Below are 20,224 nucleotides of genomic sequence, written 5' to 3' on the forward strand. Positions count from 1 at the left end.
CTTTGATGTCAGCCGACAGCGGGCTTTAGCCTGCTGTCAGCTGAATTGTTGGACACAGGAGTGCAGGAGAAGAATGACCAAAAAAACTTTGACTGTACTTCTCCTTTAAGTACTATTTACATTTCTATATGTTTCCAGTTCACTTTAACCAGTCCATCAAACCCACTACCTCAAAAATTGTCTTACCTTCTTCCTAAAAATCTCTTACTAATTAACCAGCTCCTACCACCTGCAGGTACTCACTACTTTTTCACCACCTCAAAAAGTGTCTCTCCTTCATCCTAACAATTTATTATCAATGAATCAGCTCCTACCACTTGCAGGTACCCACTACTTTATCAACAGTTCACTCACCTATAAGATTTTAAGTTTAGTTAGGCAGGACTCTCCTGTCTCTTACAGAAAATGCATCTTCTGGAATCGGCTTTCTGGAAAATGCACTGCTCTAAATCTAGAAACGTGAACAGTGACTTAAAGCGGAGTTCCACCAAAAAAAAAAAAAAATACATAAAAATACCCCCGGGACAGTCAGGGCTAGTGCATTCCACAATGGATAGCATCTGAACTGTCCCGGGTTGCACTTACCTGCAAGAAGAAATACTTACCTTGAAAATGTCTTCTCCAGCGCTGCCATCTCAGGTGTGGGCAGCTTGAAGCCAGCGCGATTCTCTTCTGCGTCCTCTTCGGTCCCACGATGCATTGCGCCGAACTTGCCGTCACTTCCGGGGCTGCAGCGTCATCCCTGCACAGCTTCTGGGCATGCCCAGAAGCTGTTTAGCAAGGTATGACGGCACCTGCACCGGAACTGACGTCGGGGCCGGTGCAGGCGCATTTATTCCTGGGAGCGATGACGTTCAGCTCCCAGGAATCATTGCAAGCCAGGAAGTGACGAATCGCCGTGCCGCCGAGGGGAGGAAGAGGAAGTAAGGTAAGTATATTATCTTCTAAACAAAATTGTGATTATCCATTTGTTTTGCAGGTGACCCGGAGCAAGAAGATGGACCGAACTTCGATTTTAGGGTGGAACTCCGCTTTAAGTAGGATTTATTCAGTCAATTTTTTTTTTTTTTTTTGCTAGAATGGGGAAAGTATGGAAATCTTCATTATACCCATGACAGTCAAAGGTCTGCATGATGCTGAACATTCTGGGTTCTCTCTCTAAAGTTTACCATCCATCCAATGATAAGCAGAATCTAGTAAACAGTTTGTGGCATCATAAGTGGATCTTAAGCTGGATACACACTATACAACTTTTGTTGTCAGATTTCCTTTAGATTTACCTTTTCTATGTAGTGCAAGGGCCTGCCTGATTGCATAAAAATTGAAAGTGTTTAGGTTTGACCTCATATTATATGGTTTTGGTAAGTCTGAAGGGAAAAATCTAAAGAAAATTGTATAGTGTGTATGGCCCATTAGTGTATTACTCATAGAAATATGCCCTCCAGAGAGAGTAACTAGGATAATAAGCCTCCCCTGGAGCCCTGGCTGTCAATGCAGGAATGGAGTAACATGAAATCTCCTCAAAAGAGCATCAACAGCATTAAAACAGCAATAGGTTGTCAAAGTTTGCCCAACACTACCCAAAACCAAGAATACATAGTTTATCATACAATTCCAATTTGGTGGCAGAGCCATCTTGCCTTATGCCTCGTACACACGCAACGATTATCGGCTGACCGATCGTCCGACTTTTGTCCAGAGTGGTGTTTTGTTGGTTGGAATGTGCCTAGACTGCACACGAATTTTCTCAGCCAACAAAAATCAACTTCAGAAGTGATGTCATGTGCTGGTTTACTTTCCGTGTGTTTTCTCTTCTCTGAGCATGCCCAGTCTTGCTCATCAGATTTTTGTCTGCCGAAATCTGTACTGACTGACGGAAAATCGGCCGTTGTGTTGACAGCCAACAAAAATTTTATAGCCTGCACACCAGATTTTTTTCGGCCGAAAAGTCGGAGTTGGTTGTCGAAAGCATCATACTAACAAGCCCAAAATCGGCCGATCGGACGTTGGCCGAAAATTCCCGGCCAATAATCAATGCGTGTGTACGAGGCATAACACTTCAGAATTCCTGCAGACTACCAAGCTCAGCCAAGAAGACTCTATCCTGCATGTATCCGGAAATCAAGTGCACTCTAACTCAAGCTTTGGCATGTCCACCCTACCATCCCAACAACTGGTGATAGAGCCTCAGAGCCCAGCTGAGAGACGGCTGTTAAAATGTATAATAGCTCTCCTGACACAAGCTCACTCTAAATGGAGGCTAAAATACTTCATTTGCAAAAGAATAAAGTCTGACTTTCTTCTATGAAGGAAACATTAACCGGTGGAAACAGGCAGAAATATTGTGTTCACCTTACACGGGGACCTTCACCTTTAAAGCTTTATTTAGTTCATAAGTGGGCGGAAACGGAACAAAAGTCTGATGTCAGGCCAGAAAAATATGGAAACAACCTTCAAAAGAGACACACAGCCATTATCTGATCAGCAATGTGTAAAAATAATGCAATTACGTAGGGAAAAATGTAGGATAATTAAATGTGAAATATAACTCCCTGTTAATTTGCACATATATTGTACCATTTTGTAGCATTTATCACACAGTATTTAGGCAGCTTTTCTTCCTAAGAATCCTTGTTTCTGCTGTTTTTGTGCTTACTATACTATACTGTTCATCATTGAAAACATTTCTTGCACTTGTGTTAAAGAGGAAGTAAAGTGTTTTTTTTCTTTTTTGTTACCTGAAAAGTAAAGGCATAATGTGCTAGTATGCATCGCATATTAGCACATTATGTGACACATACCTCCAAATGAAGTTCTCGTCGTCCCTGCTCCAATCCCCATCCATCTTCACCCATCTTCCTTCTGGCGGACTCCAGCTGTGCTACAGGCCAGAGCTGCGTGACATCACTCGCTGGTCACCGCACAGGGCTCTGAAGAAACGCACCTGGCGACCGTTCCTTCAGAGCGCATGCGCCGATGACATCATCGGCGCAATATACATTAAATATCTCCTAAACGGTGCAAGTTTAGGAGATATTTACAGTACCTATAGGTAAGCCTTATTATAGGCCTACCTATAAGTACAAACACACAAGGGGGGTTTACAACCACTTTAACTGTATTAAAGTTGAACTTAAGGCAGATATAAAATACACACATTACTACAGCCCTGTATTCAATAATACATCAGTACATTTGTTTTTAAAATTTAAGCAGTGTAACTGCCTGAAATTGACATGGTATCAGCCTCTTGTAACCACTGTACAGCAGAGCTCATACTGGACAAGGGGAAATAGCACAAGCAGTCAATCGGTTGTGCTATAGTGTACATGTACAAGGAATACAAATGGGAGGTGAGCAAAATGGCAAAGAGATTAGCTGTTTGCCGTGACTTAATATATACAGTAATTATATACAGTATATATTGTGTGTGTATATACATATATACAGTATCTCACAAAAGTGAGTACACTGCTCACATTTTTGTAAATATTTTATTAAATCTTTACATGTGACAACACTGAAGAAATGAAACTTTGCTACAATGTAAAGTAGTGAGTGTACAGCTTGTATAACAGTGTAAATTTGCTGTCCCCCTCAAAACAACTCAACACACAGCTATTAATGTATAGACCGCTGGCAACAAAAGTGAGTGCACCCCTACTTGACATCTAAATGTGGCTAAAAGTGTCAATATTTTGTGTCTCCACCATTATTTTCCTGCACTGCATTAACCCTCTTGGGCATGGAATTCACCAGAGCTTCACAGGTTGCCACTGGATTCCTCTTCCACTCCTCCATGATGACATAATGGAGCTGGTGGATGTTAGAGACCTTGCGCTCCTCCACCTTCCATTTGAGGATGCCCCACAGATGCTCAATAGGGTTTAGGTCTGGAAACATGCTTGGCCAGTTAATCACCTTTACCCTCAGCTTCTTTAGCAAGGCGGTGGTCGTCTTGGGGGTGTATTTGGGGTCATTTTCATTTTGGAATACTGCCCTGTGGTCCAGTCTCCAAAGGGAGGGATCATGCTCTGCTTCAGTATGTCACAGTACATGTTGGCATTCATAGTCCCCTCAATGAACTGTAGCTCCTCAGTGCTGGCATCACTCATGCAGCCCCAGACCATGACACTCCCACCACCATGCTTGACTAGGCAAGACACACTTGTTTTTGTACTCCTCACCTGTTTGCTGCCACGCATGCTTGACACCATCTGAACCAAAAAAGTTTATCTCATCAGACCACAGGACATGGTTGCAGTAATCCTTGTCCTTAGTCTGCTTGTCTTCAGCAAACTGTTTGCAGGCTTCCTTGTGCATCATCTTTAGAAGAAGCTTTCTTCTGGGACGACAGCCATGCAGACCAATTTGATGCAGTGTGCAGTGTATGGTCGGAGCGCTGAGAGGCTAACCCCCCACCCTTTCAATCTCTGCAGCAATGCTGGCAGCATTCATACATCTATTTCCCAAAGACAACCTCTGGATATGACACATGAAAAGATATAATGTGCCAACATGTACTGTGACATACTGAAGCAGAGCATGATCCCCTCCCTTTGGAGACTGGGCCGCAGGACAGTATTCTAACATGATAAGGACTGCAAACACACCTCCAAGACGACCACTGCCTTGCTAAAAAAGGGTAAAGGTGATGGACTGACCAAGCATGTCTCCAGACCTAAACCCTATTGAGTATCTGTGGGGCAACCTCAAATGGAAGGTGGAGGAGCTCAAGTTCTCTAACATCCACCAGTTCCGTGATGTCATCATGGAGGAGTGGAAGAGGACTCCAGTGGCAACCTGTGAAGCTCTGGTGAACTCCATGCCAAGAGGGTTAAGGCAGTGCTGGAAAATAATGGTGGCCACACAAATTTTCGACACTTTGGGCCCAATTTGGACATTTTCACTTAGGGGTGTACTCACTTTTGTTGCCAGCGGTTTAGACACTATTGGCTGCGTGTTGAGTTATTTTGAGGGGACAGCAAATTTACACTGTTATACAAGCTGCACACTCACTACTATTACAATAAAGCCCCGTACACACGTACCGATGGTCGGCTTACAAATGTTCCTCTTTTCTCCCCGGGATGTCGGTGTCTGCTGAAAAGTGCAAAGACAGCACAAGGACAGCACAAGAATTTTGTCCGCCGACTGCAGAAGTGATGTCATGTAATGGTTAACTTTCCCTGTGTTTTCTATTTTCTGAGCATGCCCAGTCTTGCAAATCTGCGGTCTGTCGGCCGAATTGTGTACTGACAGGCGAACAATCGTCCGTTCTGGTGTCGGCATACAAATATTTTCATGTTTGCACGAAAGACTTTTGTCCGCGGATTGTGCGCAGACATCTGTCGGAGGCACCATACTAACACGCGTACAATCGGCAGATCCTTCGTCCACCGACGTTTGTATGCCGACGATCGGTACGTGTGTACGGGCCTTTACATTGTAGCAAAGTGTAATTTCTTCAGTGTTGTCACCTTAAAAGATAAAATAAAATATTTACAAAAATGTGAGGGGTGTACTCACTTTTGTGAGATACTGTATATATGAGATAGATAGATAGATAGATAGATAGATAGATAGATAGATAGATAGATAGATAGATAGATAGATAGATAGATAGATATTTCTATATTTACATTATTATGATATTCATATATCATGTTTTACGTTCAATTTTGGATGTATTGTCAGATTTGAAACATTATATTTATAAATCGGTATGATGCAGTTTTAGCATTTTTATATACTTTATTTGTAAATGGCCATTTTAAAAGTTGCTGAACCTCCTTCCATAAAAACAGTTGGCCTGGCTTGGCACAGAGTCAGCCATGTAAGCTACTGTTGCCACAGCTCCTCCATCTGACTCTCACTAATGCCCCATACACACGTGCAGATTATCTGCAGACTTTTGTCTGCAGACTTACCTTTTCTATGTAGTGCAAGGGCCTGCCGGATTGCATACAAATTGAAAGTGTTTAGGTTTGACCTCATATTATATGGTTTTGGTAAGTCTGCAGACAAAAGTCTGCAGATAATCTGCACGTGTGTATGGGGCATTAGTCTAAGCAGGGCGTCTGATCTGAGATTTATTGTCTTGCATGACTTTTGGGTAGGAAAGACAGCCACAAGCATATTGCATTAATCACTGCTGGTATAAATCTACTGTATTTGCAGCCCTGCTCATTTGCCTTCATGGTAAATCTCTGGCAGTAAGAAAAAGAGCTCAGACCAAAGTTGCCATCTGTCCCCATTGCCTGGGGACAGTCCCTGTTGCTCTGCATTCTCTGCCGCTAGGCACATCGCCTTATCCTGAATGACAGACTTTTCCTGCTGAGAAAGTAGCTTTGGAATGAGGAGTCCAACACAGCTGGTAAAAATCAGTCTCATTACTACTACATGGGAAACACCTTAACTTAATTTATGACAAATAAACAGAGCAATCCTAGGAAGACTGAAATGCTCTTAAGCCTCGTACACACGATCCAATTTTTTGTTGCATGCTAGTCTCATATAGAAATTGAAAAGGGTTTCTTTCATATGAAAATTCTCATATGACAGAATTCTACTTCAGAAGTGATGTCATGTGTTGTATTGTTTTGTATGCTTTCTTTCATTTCCGAGCATGCCTAGTTTTGCTCATACGATTTTTTTCGAATGAAAACTGTACTAATTAAACGAAAATCTGATGTTGTGTTCACATACGATAAAAATTTTATAGCTTGCACATCCAGTTTTTATCATCCGAAAATTTGTAGTTGGTTGTCGAAAGCACCATACTAACAATCCGAAAATCGGAAGATCATTCATCTGACTAAATGCAGTTGTGTCTACTGCCTCCCCCCCCCAACAAAAAAAGCAATCTGCAGTGGATTGATTTTCAGAGAACAGTAAAAGGAGGTTTGCTACGCTGTCCGGCTACGTGTCCAGATAAGACTGTCATAATGTACTACTAGTATGCGATGCATATTAGTACAGTATGACTTAAACCTGCAGGGGGCACAATTTTCCTGGCAGAAAAGCCACCAAACTTTACAAAGTAAACAGCCCATTATGTCTATATATCAAACTTATTTTTCACAAGGAATGTAACTTTGTCCACTGAACTATAATAAATGTTAATGTTCAACCTGTTACTTTTTGTTGATTACCAATATTTCAAACTTGATGTGGGGGAATAATAATAATAAGTGTCTTCATCCCTCTGCATTTATGTAAACCTGTTCTCCTGTTAATTTGTGATTGCACTTTACCGAAAGTTCTTGTTCGAACTTGGATTTCTACCTGTACCATGTTGGTTTATCCCTTTTTTTTTTTCACAATAAAATCTCTGTTTTTAAAAAAAAAAAAAAAAAAAAAAATATGATAAGTGTCTTGATGGACCATAGAAGCTAAATATCTTTTGAAAAAAAAAAAAACCTCCTGTGTAAAATTTAAGGCAGAACTAATTGTTTTAAAAGCAAACAGTCTGAACTTGTAAGTTTAAGTTGAACTCTGGCCAGTTGTTGAATCCCTGCCACCTTTGCCAATGAAGGGTTAATGCTTGTTTTATCAAAAGGATGATCTAAGAGAAACAAACGTATATAATTCCAAATTAGTCAACTCTAAGGCTACATTCACACCTGAGCGTAGCGTTTTTCGCGCGTTTTTACCGCGATTTTACCGCGATTTTTGCGGCGTTTTTTACCGCGATTTTACCGCGATTTTTACCGCGATTTTTGTGCAGGCGTTTTTAGATTGAATAGAGATCAATGGAAAACGCCTGTAATCTGCCCAAAAAGAAGCTCATGTACTTTTTTGAGCGTTGGGCGTTTTGTATACAGCGTCAAAATGCTCAGATGTGAACAGGGGCCATTGAAATGAATAGGATTTGTCTTGTTGGGCGTTTTGAGAGCTGATCCTAGAGCAGAAAAACGCCCCAAAAACGCCCCAAAACGCCTAGATGTGAACGGAGCTTAAGGTCCCGATCTTCCACCTTGGAATATGGGCAGACACTCCTGCATCACCAAGAGAGGGGTGGCAAGACCAGTCAGGTAAAAGGGGAGGTGAAAAGACCATTTGGAGACCAGCAAGACCAGAGGATTTTTTAGGAGCGGTCTTCACAATCACAACCAGTGTGCAGGAAGGCACAATAAGGTAATATTTGTGTTATATCATACCCATGAGAAAACAAGCATTTAAAGCACTAATGAGCTGTGAATGAAAGTGAAGGTAAATCCAAAAGTTGCCACCATAGCGGGAATAAAGGGGAAATATTCCAACGGGGAGACTTATTCCCATGGCAACTGTTTCAGAGGTGATTTCTCTCACATTGGAAAGGTATTCTCCCACTTTCGATTGAATCTTCAGAACAGGAAGTGAAGGGAAATCTCCTTAATAAGACCCATATGACATAAAACAAGTTTTGACTTTAGATATACTTTAATTTGGAATGTTTGCATTAAAAAACATACTTTAGATCTGCATCAAATTTAGAATAGAGTTAGCAGTAACTTCCTATTAATTTGTTTTGTATCAGTAGACTGCCATGCGTGTATTTAGTAAAGCCCCGTAGTTCCTTTTATAGTGCATAAAGGCAACTAAACACGAAAAACAAGTGGAAACAAATCTTGATCTTGATATAGTTGAATAACTGATCTCGATGACACAATTCTTTGGTGGGTTATGAGATGTTCACCACTATTGATCAGCCTGCACACTGTCTATATCAGGCATTTCAGAGTGGGATGTGGCATATACGACCTTCATACCAGTTTTTTGTGTCTCTCAGCCAATTTGGAAATTTAATTTAAATTAGACCCAATGAAGTTCTCCAGTGAATAAAAGTCACCTCTCCTTGTGTAATTTACAGCTAAAAAAAGTTTAGAAAATGAATCATGGACCCTTTCTAAAATTTCAATATTGTAAGTTACAGCTCAATGATGTAATGGTAATTACCAAAATATCTTCTTTTTCTGGAATTAAATAGGTGTGTCTCATAAACATAGCAAAGAACATTATTGCAAACTGATTCTATGCGATTTGGCCCACTGTTTCCTTTGATTTTTAACAACCCTGGTCCATATATACCTTCTTTTACATGTATTTGTCTTTGGTTTCTAATTTATTTTATGAGTCAGTGTACCCTCAACTGATACTTCAGCGTTTGGTTGATACAAGAGAGTTACACCACTGGACACTTAGAGACTCCTTTAGTTAGATCTCTACACATGAGTGGCTGAGTCTACACACCTTCTGTGGCCATTATGGGAAGTTCCCATTCTCCCTGTTGGATTTTTACCCATTTGATATTATGGAAACTTCAACACAAGGTGCTGGAACATACAGAGGTGGGGACCCCCAAAATGCAAGACTTATCGCAGGAAGTTCTCTCCACTGGAGTATACAAAAAATATAAGAAGGCAGAAGCTGAATTGGCTCAGCATTTTTTTAATTAAAATATCACATCTAGTTGGACTGATACGTTAAAAGAACACTGGGAACAAGTGACCTTCAGATTTTCTGAGACATTTATATAATACAATTTGGAGTTTCGGTATGATTTGTTTGAGGCGGAAAAAATAATGGAACAGGACAGGCAGTAACCTACCTTTACATAGAGCTGCTGGAACTCATCCAAGTTCAGCCGGCCACTAGGGCAGTCCTTCAGGAAGCCTTTATACCACTGTTTCAGTTCATGTTCATTAAACTCTGTGCTCTTCACCAGATCTTCCATCACCTCAGGGGCGAGTTTGCTGTTCTGTTTACCCATTTTGTGTCTGCCAAGAAAAACATTTGTTTCTGGTTATCCCGAGGCTGAAGGTAATATAGTTTCATAAATTAAATAGGTGCCATTGTAAGTCAATATTTAAATTGAACAATTCTCATTTTTATTATCAATTTTTTTACGAGAGGTAGCTCTTAGTATAACTTATAAACAAATTCTTAATATAATAACATGAAAAAGATCCTAAAGAAGGCAGGAGTACAACCACAGTTTGGAGCACCTTTGACAGGAGACTTTAGGACTGATTGCACCACCGGAAGGATCCTGCTGGAGTGAAGCTGGGTAAACGCTCTCAATACATTCAAATGTCATTAGAAAGTAGTTCAAAAATGTGTTTGCTTTTAAAACATTCAATTTTAGAATGATTGGACAAACCCACATACACTGTTAGAAATTCGAACATTTGAGAAAAGATTTGCAAGCTATTCCTTTGAATTTTCTTGTTTTTGCGGTCAAAAACAAATGCCACTATGACCCCACTAATGGTTAGAAAAGCGAGCAAACATTCTTTCAACAAAAAATGTTGAAAGAAGTTCTGCTAGGGCACATATGTCAAACACAAGGCAGTCCTACCAGGCCTTGTCATGTGGCCCTCACACCAGGTTTTGCAGCCAAAATGTGGCCGAATTTCATTCTGTCACCTCTGGCTCTCGGCCTCTGCTCCCGCTCCCCACTTTCACTTGTAAACACAGAAGCCTTCTGCGTTTACAAGGGATAGCTTTAGTCTCAGTGGCTCCCAGCTCTCACAGATTCCTGCATGGCAGAGCATGGTTTGGACAGATCTCCCGAATCTGAGAGAGAATAATCTCTCTGCAAGGCGAGGCAGAGACACCTACACAGGGAGGTACCAGAGCCAAATACATGGGTAGTAGAGCCGCCTACATGGGGAGGTACTAGAGCTGGGCCAGGTAGGAGAGAAAGATGCAAGGGTGCTTTGAGGGGAGGGGAGTTTGAGGTTACACAATGTGCATAGCGCACTCTTAAACCCTGTACTCTGTACACAACACACCCCTGATCTCTACACTATGTAGATAATGCACTGCTGAACCCTGCACTCCGTATGAAGAGCACCCTTAAATCCTGCACTCTGTACACAGCGCTCCCCTAAACTCTGCACTCTGTGCAAAGGGCCCCCTGAACCTTGCACTCTTTACACAATGCACTTCTGAACCCTGCACAGTTTACACAATGCACTCATGAACCCTGCACTCTGTATGTACCGCACCCTAAATACAACCGGCCATTGAGGATATCCATACTGCTGATGCGGCTGATGATGAAATTGAGTTTAACACCCCTATACAAGGGTATACCCAGCTTATAGCATATGATAGATATTACACCATATTTCTATACTCATAGGCATAATTAAGCTTTTTTTTTATGGTGATGATAATTGGCTTTAAATTAGATTTCCATTTAGGGATTCCAGGAGACATTTTTTTCTGCACAGAAAGGAACTGTGGTCACCAGGGAAGGAAGTGAGGGGAACTCTTTCCAAAAGGGACATAGCCAGATTAAAAAGCCGTTAAGTAATTTGGGAAAGGTCAGAATCTTTGTGACATAATTCTAGCCTGGGTGAGAAATGAGAAAGTGGAAGCGGGTACCTATCACAAAAAGGTATGCTTTTCTAAAAGAGTGACCAAACCAAATGCCGTGAATCCTAGAGACACACATCACCACTGTGAGGGAGGAGGGGTGTCCTGCTTACCAGATTGTATTCACCCTCAAATTATAGCGAAGTCAATACAAATATGTAGAAGACCAGTATAATCGATCAATGGCTGGACCAGATATCCACCGTGTCCTATGTGTTACAACTACAGTTCACAAGCACCTCCTGTCGCATTTTAATTTTTTTCTTTTTTTGCGTTTACTACCTCTTTAACCACTTAAGCCCTGGAGGATTTGGCTGCCCAAAGACCAGGCCCTATTTTGCGATGCGGCACTGCGTGACTTTAACGGACAACTGCACGGTCGTACGGTTGTACCCAAATGAAATTGACGTCCTTTTTTTCCCCACAAACAGAGCTTTCTTTTGGTGGTATTTGATCACCTGTGCGATGATTTTTACTTTTTGCGCTATAAACAAAAAAGAGCGACAATTTTGAAAAAATAACAATATTTTTCACATTTTTTTTATATGAAATTCCCCCAAAAAAATGTAAAAATTAAAAATTTTTAACATTTTAGGCCAATTTGTTTTCTGCTACATATTTGTGGTAAAAAAAACCCGCAATAAGCATATTTTGATTGGTTTGCGCAAAAGTTATTGCGTTTACTAACTAAGGGAAATATTTATGTAATTTTTATTGTTTTTTTTTTTACTACTAATGGCGGCGATCTGCGATTTGTTTTGCGGGACTGCGATTTTGCGGCAGGCAGATCGGACCCTTGACTGACATTTTTGACACTTTTGGGGGTACCAGTGACATTACTACAGTAATCAGTGCTATACATATGCACTGTTACTGTAAAAATGACACTGGCAGGGAAGGGGTTAACTTTATTAGAGAGCAAGGGGTTAAGTGTGTCCCTAGGGGCGTGCTTCTAACTGTAAAGGGGTGTGGCTTTTGATGTAACCACAGAGACATACGATCCTACATAGCAGGATCGTATGATCTCTGCTGTTGCATCAGGGAGAATGACAGGCGGATTTGTTTACATTAGCCGCCTGCCTTTCTCCCTCTCCAGCGGGAGATCGCGAGTGACCGGCGGACATCGGAACCGTCGTTCACTTGCGCGGGGATGCCCGTGAATGAGCGGGGGTGGGAGCGCTCGCCCCCTATTGGCTCGCGGGCGAGTGACGTACCCATACGTCACTTTGCCTGCATGCGGCTGACCGCCGCAGTATATGTACTTGCGGCGGTCGGCAAGTGGTTAAGAAATGCCATCCAACCATCGCTGGAGACAGGAAGTGACTTAAAAAAGGCTGCAGGAAATCAGCAGAACCGAAATTTAACAAATGATAAAATAAAGGTGTAAACAAGCGTTTAGTTCTTTCGAAAACGAAACATTCAGTGATTCAATGGGTTTTCAACTATTTTAAATGCAAAATGAAATAGACCGCAAATATGTTACAGCCTATAATCATGGAAAAGGTGAACTTGGTGTAATAACATTGAGTGGATTATTCAGGAGAAGGGCCCTCACCGTAGAATATAGTTTTCTTGCCAAAGAAACAGATGATGTGAGCCAAACATCGCTCTGAATACACATGATCTTTATATTGCAATAGAAGGACACATTATACTCTTTGGGAAAGAATATTAATATTGGATATTAATAACTATGGAATGACAGTTCTCAAACCATTCCGGCCTCTAGCATTTGTTGTCCTATAATAAGGGGGCGATTTATGAATGCCAATGAATGCAAACAGCTTTATATATAGCAGCTAATCTGCGAGGAACAATTACCTGCACGCTCTGTGTAGGCGGCCATTTTATATGCTAAACAAATAACAGCATGTGGGACTGTAGAGCAGCGGGTCCAGGAGATGGATGAAAAGCTGTGGAATTATTAAGGGTATAAACTGTGGCTGGATGGGTCCATACTGCCACTCCTATTTGGACTATAATTGAGGAGGTTCTAAAAGATACCTGAAGTGGTATTAAAACTTTGCTTTTGTTTTTTGTTTAAAAAACGAACATCTTAGTCCCCGTTCACACTAGGGCGACCTGTGAGGCGACCTGGTCGCGGACCCGTTCTAATAGGAGCGACACAAGTCGCTCCGACTTAGAAAAAGGGTCCGGAGCTTCTTTGGGGCGACCTGGAGGCGACCGTCATAGAATTCAATGTTTTGAAGTCCGTGCCGGCCGCTCCGAGGTCGCGGCGCGCTGCTCGCCCCGCGACCTCGGAGGTCGCCCCTGGAAGTCGGATCGCTCCAGTGTGAACGGGGCCTTATACTTACTTGCTCTGTGCAGTTGTTTTGCACAGAGCAGTTCCGATCCTCTTCTTTTTGGGTCCCTTGCCGAGGCTCCTGTAACGCTAGACACGGCTAGGCCGCCGCCTCACCCTGCCCTCAGCTGTGAAGTATATTTGAATGAACTTTCTGAGGTAAACTGTATCCTGAGGTAAACTGGACTGTACTGCAGAACAACTTCAGGGCCCTTCCCGGCACCCCCTTTGTTAATAATCGTCAGGTTCAACTACACGGCACCCCCTTTACTGATAAGCTTCCTGTGTGAGCCAGCTCCTTGATCCCCTGACTTAAATGGAGTGGTCCCTTCTCCTAGGCAGACCCTTAGGCCGATCTCCTGGTACTCACGATACTTTTTTTCCCAAGATGATTCTGCCAGCAGCTCCACTTGTCAGCACTCTGGATCCTCTGCAGCTCAGCTCCACACCCGTTTCACTTGTCCGACTGCCTGAACCAACTTCCTCACACCTGCAGGAGGAAAGACAGCCGTCCATCTCCTCCTGGGACTTTGCTCCAGCCAAAAGACACCCTATCACATGCTCCCTCCGAATTTATAGCCAATCCCAGGATGCATTGCAGCAATGCCCACCTACTGAGACAGTCATAAACCCTGGTGTGCTACTGGTTAGGTTTCCTACACTGTCCAACAAGCTCCCTTATTGAATACAGTGGGGAGACTCCCTTAGACCCAATAAATCACACCTGGAAACATCTGACAGGCTAAACTAACAGACCTGGCTCTCCTGATAAGCAAAAAAAAAAAGCCACCAAATGCATTTTCCTAGCACCTACCTAGGAGGGTGCTACACATAAAATGCATGAAGATAAAAAGCCTTTAGAACCCCTTTAAAATGTGTCTAAAGCCAATTTGTTTTTAGTTTTTAGATAGAGTAGGGAATGTTTAAACTCCTTGTCACGCTTTCTTTTTTTTTTGCTATCTGTGTCCCACTGCGGAGGGTTTCTCTTACTTCCTGTTCTGTAGACCCAACAGGAAGTGAGGGGAAATCTCTCCAAAGTGACAGATATCCTCATGGTTCCCTCTCTATTTCTGTTTTGGCGATAATTCAAAATGTGGGATTTTCCATCATGTTTTGTCCCAGTGACAGAGGTCACCAAGTAAATTAGAGGATGATTTTCCGGAGCGTGGACAGAGGCAATCAACAAAAACCTGACAGAATTTCAAACCCCTCACCACTCTATTCAAAACGAGAAAAAAGGTGTTGGCTGTAGATACTCTTTAAGGTTTCATGCACACGATACCGATGTATGCACACTGTATCTTTTTGCGGGAAAGTTCATGTGCATAAATCTGGGTATGGGCGATATAGTGCACACCTTTACATGCCTGTGTGCACATATACGCGTGCAAAAATTCTTCATGCCAAATATTTAAATAACATAAGGGGAGGTGTGATTTATACATGCAAAGTGCTTACCAGCAACAGTGTACAGGCCTATGGGCTGCATTCAAATCAGTAAAAAAAAAAGCTGAACATCTAAAAAAGCAGCATTTTTGGAGTAAGAGTCCATGTGTAAGAGCCCTAATGGGCAAAGATTTCTCCTTGTAGCTGAAGCATGGGTGGGTTGAATCTTCTTCCAGCTATTTATTGCTCTTTACTACCCTGGTATGATTGTGGTTGGCCACTGCTTCCAGTGGCCTTGAGCTGACATTGTGCTATTGCTGGGCGTTCTGTGCCTTTACCCACTTTTGTACCGGAAGATTTCCCCCCTCAATGACCAGGCCATTTTTTGCAATTCGGCACTGCGTTACTTTAACGGACAATTGCGCGGTCATGCGACACCGTACCCAAATGCAATTTTTATTTTTTGTGCTATAAACAAAAACAAAAACGACAATTCTGAAAAAAAAAAAATATATATTTTTCACTTTCTGCTATATAACATTCCTAATAAAAAAATTAAAAAATCGAATTACTTAATCATTTTAGGCCAATTTGTATTCTGCTACATATTTTTGGTAAAAAAAATCCCAATAAGCATATTTTGATTTGTTTGCGCAAACGTTATCGCGTCTACAAACTAGGGGAAAGCTTTATGTCATTTTTCAGCGATTTTAAGCAGGACTGCGACATTACCACGGACAGATCGGACCCCTAACTGACATTTTTGACACTTTTGGGGGGACCAGTGACATTACTACAGTAATCAGTGCTAAAAATATTCACTGTTACTGTAATGATGACACTGACAGGGAAGGGGTTAACTTTATTAGAGAGCAAGGGGTTAAGTGTGTCCCTAGGGGCGTGCTTCTAACTGTAAAGGGGTGTGGCTTTTGATGTAACCACAGAGACATACGATCCTACAATTAAATGTGAGCCTAGGGGGTGTTTTCTAACTGTGAGGGGGTGGGCTTGTGAAATCAACACAGAGACCTGGGTTTCTAAATAGGAGGAACACAGGGGCTCTGTGTTTATAGCTGAGAGAACAATGATCTGCTGTGTTTACAACAGAAGACCGCCGTTCTATCTTCACGGGGAGTGATCGCAGATGTCCGGCGGCAATCGCGGCCGTCGACCCCCTGGGTTCCCTCCCCCGCTCGCAAGTGGCCTCCCCCTACCCCCTTCAGCATCATTTTTGGGGACCTGCCACCGTATAACTTTATATGGAACTTCATATACTATTATACGGTGGCTAGTTGGCAAGTGGTTAAGGAAGGGTGGGCATCCTCCAGCCATACTTACCTTTTATCTAGCCACTGCTATATATGCGCCATCTTGGAGACCTCGAATGTGTGGATGGGGGACAAATCCATCTCTGGGTTGTCTTAAGGTTAGGATATAGGCCTCAGGGGTTGACACAAATAATATGTAGAAAGGGGATTCACTGTTTTTTTCTCCTTTCTCTTCCTCTTCTCCCTTGTTTTCTTCCTCTTCTCTTCATTTTCTTTTCTTCTTTTTTTCAATTTCTCCATCCTCTTCCTTCCCAATTCTTTCCTTTCCCTTCCCCCCTTGCTACCACGCCAATAAACTAACCAGCATGTCTTTAGCGTGTGGGAGGAAACCGGAGTACCCAGAGAAAACCCAAACAGGCACAGGGAGAACGTGCAAACTCCAGGCTGGTAGTGCCGTGGTTGGGATTCCAATCAGCGACCTTAGTGCTGCTAGGCGGAAGTGCTAACCACTTCAATCAGCCAATCGCTCAGGTGTGAACAGGGCCTTAGGAGTGGTATTCGGTCATGCCACTAATGTCCTGCTCACAGTTCTCTTTGCTGGATGCTCTGACATGAGGAGCCAAATCCCTGCCTCCATCAACATGGCCACCTCCACCCAGAGACAAGGTGTGCAACAAGGCAGTAATGGGGAAAATATCAATTACAGGTAGACCATAGACAATACTGGTGACTAGCTCTTTGCACTCTACCTGCTTTGGGCACATCTTCCAGAGTTCAATTCCTCATCAACCCCTTCCCGACCACGCTATAGTCCAGTTCTAGGAGGGCGTCATATGATGTCCTCCCGTGATTGTGCCCGCTTCTGTGCCCTGGCGGTACGCTCTGTGATTGCTGTGTCCCTAGGACACAGCGATCACAGATCGGGGTAAAGGGCCAATCACAGCTGATCACAATGCAGCACAAGTCAATTATCAGCATTCCTTTTCTCACGCTGACAGCGTGAGGGGAGAAGAGCTGATAACCGACTTGTGTGAAAGGGACAGTGTCCTGATTATCAGTGCAGTCCCACAAAATGTGCCTGAAAATCGCATCAAGTGCAATCCACATAGATGTAAACCTAGACTTCAAGAGAAAAAAAAAATAAACTGCAAAATGCATGAAAACTGCATGCAAAAAAAAATCAAAAAGAGGGTTTGAAAATGCAAAACGCACAACAAAACGTGCCTGAAAATCGCATCAAGCGCAGCCCGCATAGATGTGAACCTAGACTTCAAGAGAAAAAAAAAGTAAACTGCAAGATACATGAAAACTGCATGCAAAAACACATTAAAAACAAGGATTTAAAAATGCACCGCAAAACGTGCTTGAAAAAGGCATCAAAAGCAGCCTGCAAAGATGTAAACCTAGAATAAAGCTGGCTGCACACCTCCGCGCAGAGCGGCTCACAGCAGGGGTGCAGTGCGTCCCTGTTCACCATTTCAGGTCTGAGTTCGGTACAAATTTTTGGCTGAATTTGGACCTGAAATGGACCAGAAGACGCACGGGACTCTTCAGCAAACCGCTCCGCAGCCGTCCTGGAGATGTGTGATTGGGCCCCATTGAGAGCCAGTCACAGGCTCCTGGCGTTAATTGGATGCGGGATAACCCACATCTAAATCACAATACTGTAAACCCGGCCTTATTGAGAGTTTTCCACACAAGGACATTGGGAAAGAAATTAGATAACACACGCTTTAGTGCTGCCCCACTCTCCCCTCACTTTCATACAGCCCTGCGTCTACCAGTAAAAGGCAGAAACCCCCGTTTCTAATAAAACAGAGGATTCCGCCTCACCATCAAAGAACAGAGGCCTGCCGTTCTGTGCACGCTGGATTCTAACATTACCTGGTGTCAGGGGTTCCCTGCAATACACTTACATGATGAGAGATTGATACTCCCAAGAGTTCTAAACATCAAAGTGTATTCATTTACAGACCGCTCCGAACATCTCTCATATCATCCACTCAGTCTCCGAATATCCTCATTAAACCTGAAATCATTTATATGCTGGCAATCAGCCATCCCTGCCGTCTGGTAGTCCGCACCAACCTAGCAAAGGGTTTTACACAATCGCACCTTAGCGATCCACTTAAAGGAATTCTCCTCATTAACGGCTAATTAAATACATGAATAAATAATTACACTTCCTGGGTGCTGAGGAGCCTCTGCCCCTAGAATTACATAACTTTTACAATTACCAAAACCACCTCTCGCCCAGGTGTTCTAGGTTACAGTGGTATTACACCCAAAACCAAAAGTGGAATATATTACAGCCATTACCAGTTCTGGACCGAAAGGATTTGCCCCCTTAATGACCAGGCCATTTTTTGCGATTCGGCACTGTGTTACTTTAACAGAAGATTATGCGGTCGTGCGACCCTGTACCCAAATAAAATTGAAGTCCTTTTTTCTCCACAAATAGAGCTTTCTTTTGGTGGTATTTGATCACCTCTGCTATTTTTATTTTTTGTGCTATAAACAAAAAAAGAGCGACAATTATGGAAAAAATAACAATATTTTTCACATTCTGCTATTGCAAGTCCCCCAAAAAAATCTAAAAGTCAAAATTTCTCATCCTTTTAGGCCAATTTGTTTTCTGCTACATATTTTCGGTAAAAAAAATCACAATAAGCGTATTTTGATTGGTTTGTGCAAAAGTTATCGCGTCTACTAACTACGGGAAAGATTTATGTTACTTTTATTTATTTATTTATTTTTTACTAGTAATGGCGGCGATCTGTGATTTTTAGCGGGACTGCGACATTGCGTCGGACAGATCAGACCCCTAACTGACATTTTTTACACTTTTGAGGGGCGACCAGTGACATTACTACAGTAATCAGTGCTAAAAATATGCACTGTTACTGTAATAATGACACTGGCAGGTAAAGGGTTAGCCCAGAGGTGATAAAAGGGTTAAGTGTGAGCCTAAGGGAGTGTTTACTAACTGTGGGGGAGGGACTTGTGAAATAATCATAGAGACCTGTGATCCTATATAGAAGAATCACAGGCGCTCTGTGATCATTTCAGAGAGAACAACAGTCTGCTGTGTTTACAACAGCTGCCTGTCCTCTCTCAGAGGGGAGCGATCGTGGGTGTCCGGTGGCAATCACAGCTGCAGGCCCCGTGGATCGGCATCCCCGCTGCCTAGTGGGGGCGGGAGCGCGCCGGCAGCGGCACGTGCTCACCAGCCTGCACTACGCATATGACAGACGTAAGGCTACATCGTTTCACGCAGCCGAGCCACCCTGCCGCAGTATATATGCGGCGTTCGGTCAGCAAGTGGTTAAAAACCATTAGATGTGGCGGCTGCATTCGTTTTCTTTTTTCCCTCTGTTTTCACCCGCTGATCTGGCCAGTAGAGATGTGTTTGGGCATGTTCAGGATCCCACCTGCCCAATCCCGCCAGGAAGCCAACCCTGCACACACCTAATCACAGGCATTTTCCCGATCTGTGCAGCTGCTGACCGGGAAATGTCTCACTCACTGCCTGTGAATAGCTGTGTGCAGTGTCAGCTTCCTGGCGGGATCGGGTAGGTGGGATCCCCAACACGACTGAGCCCATTCCTACTGGCCAGTAACACACCTCCTGTATTAGAGTGCCTCCACTCTGGATGAAGGAGCACAGGGGGCACAGCAGACAGCAGCATTGTTAGTCTGGGGGGAGGATAGTGTTAAATGTAATAACAGATTTAGATACACTAACAAATTAAAGCCATACTTCAAGTCACAATTTATAATTAGTTACAGCAAACAGTTTTTTTCTCCTTTTGGGATAAAGGCTGGAGCACCAGATGATAGTAGAAGAAAGAAAGCCTAAAAAGAAAACAAATGCAGCCACTAAATCTAAGGCTACATTCAC

At 42.8% G+C, this 20,224-nt stretch overlaps 1 protein-coding gene across 1 annotated transcript in view; it reads right to left on the minus strand.

Annotated features, from left to right (window-relative positions):
* Positions 1–20,224, minus strand: part of VSNL1 (visinin like 1) — a 242,189-nt gene that overhangs the window by 142,738 nt on the left and 79,227 nt on the right. Inside the window, exon 2 of the mRNA XM_082249756.1 lies at positions 9,593–9,761. Within this exon, the coding sequence (XP_082105882.1) occupies positions 9,593–9,754 (162 nt within the window). The 5' untranslated portion in view covers positions 9,755–9,761. The remainder of the gene's footprint in view (positions 1–9,592; positions 9,762–20,224) is intronic.

This window comes from Pelophylax lessonae (assembly GCF_965119305.1).
Source record: "Pelophylax lessonae genome assembly, chromosome: 3".
NCBI classification, from domain to species: Eukaryota; Metazoa; Chordata; class Amphibia; order Anura; family Ranidae; genus Pelophylax; species Pelophylax lessonae.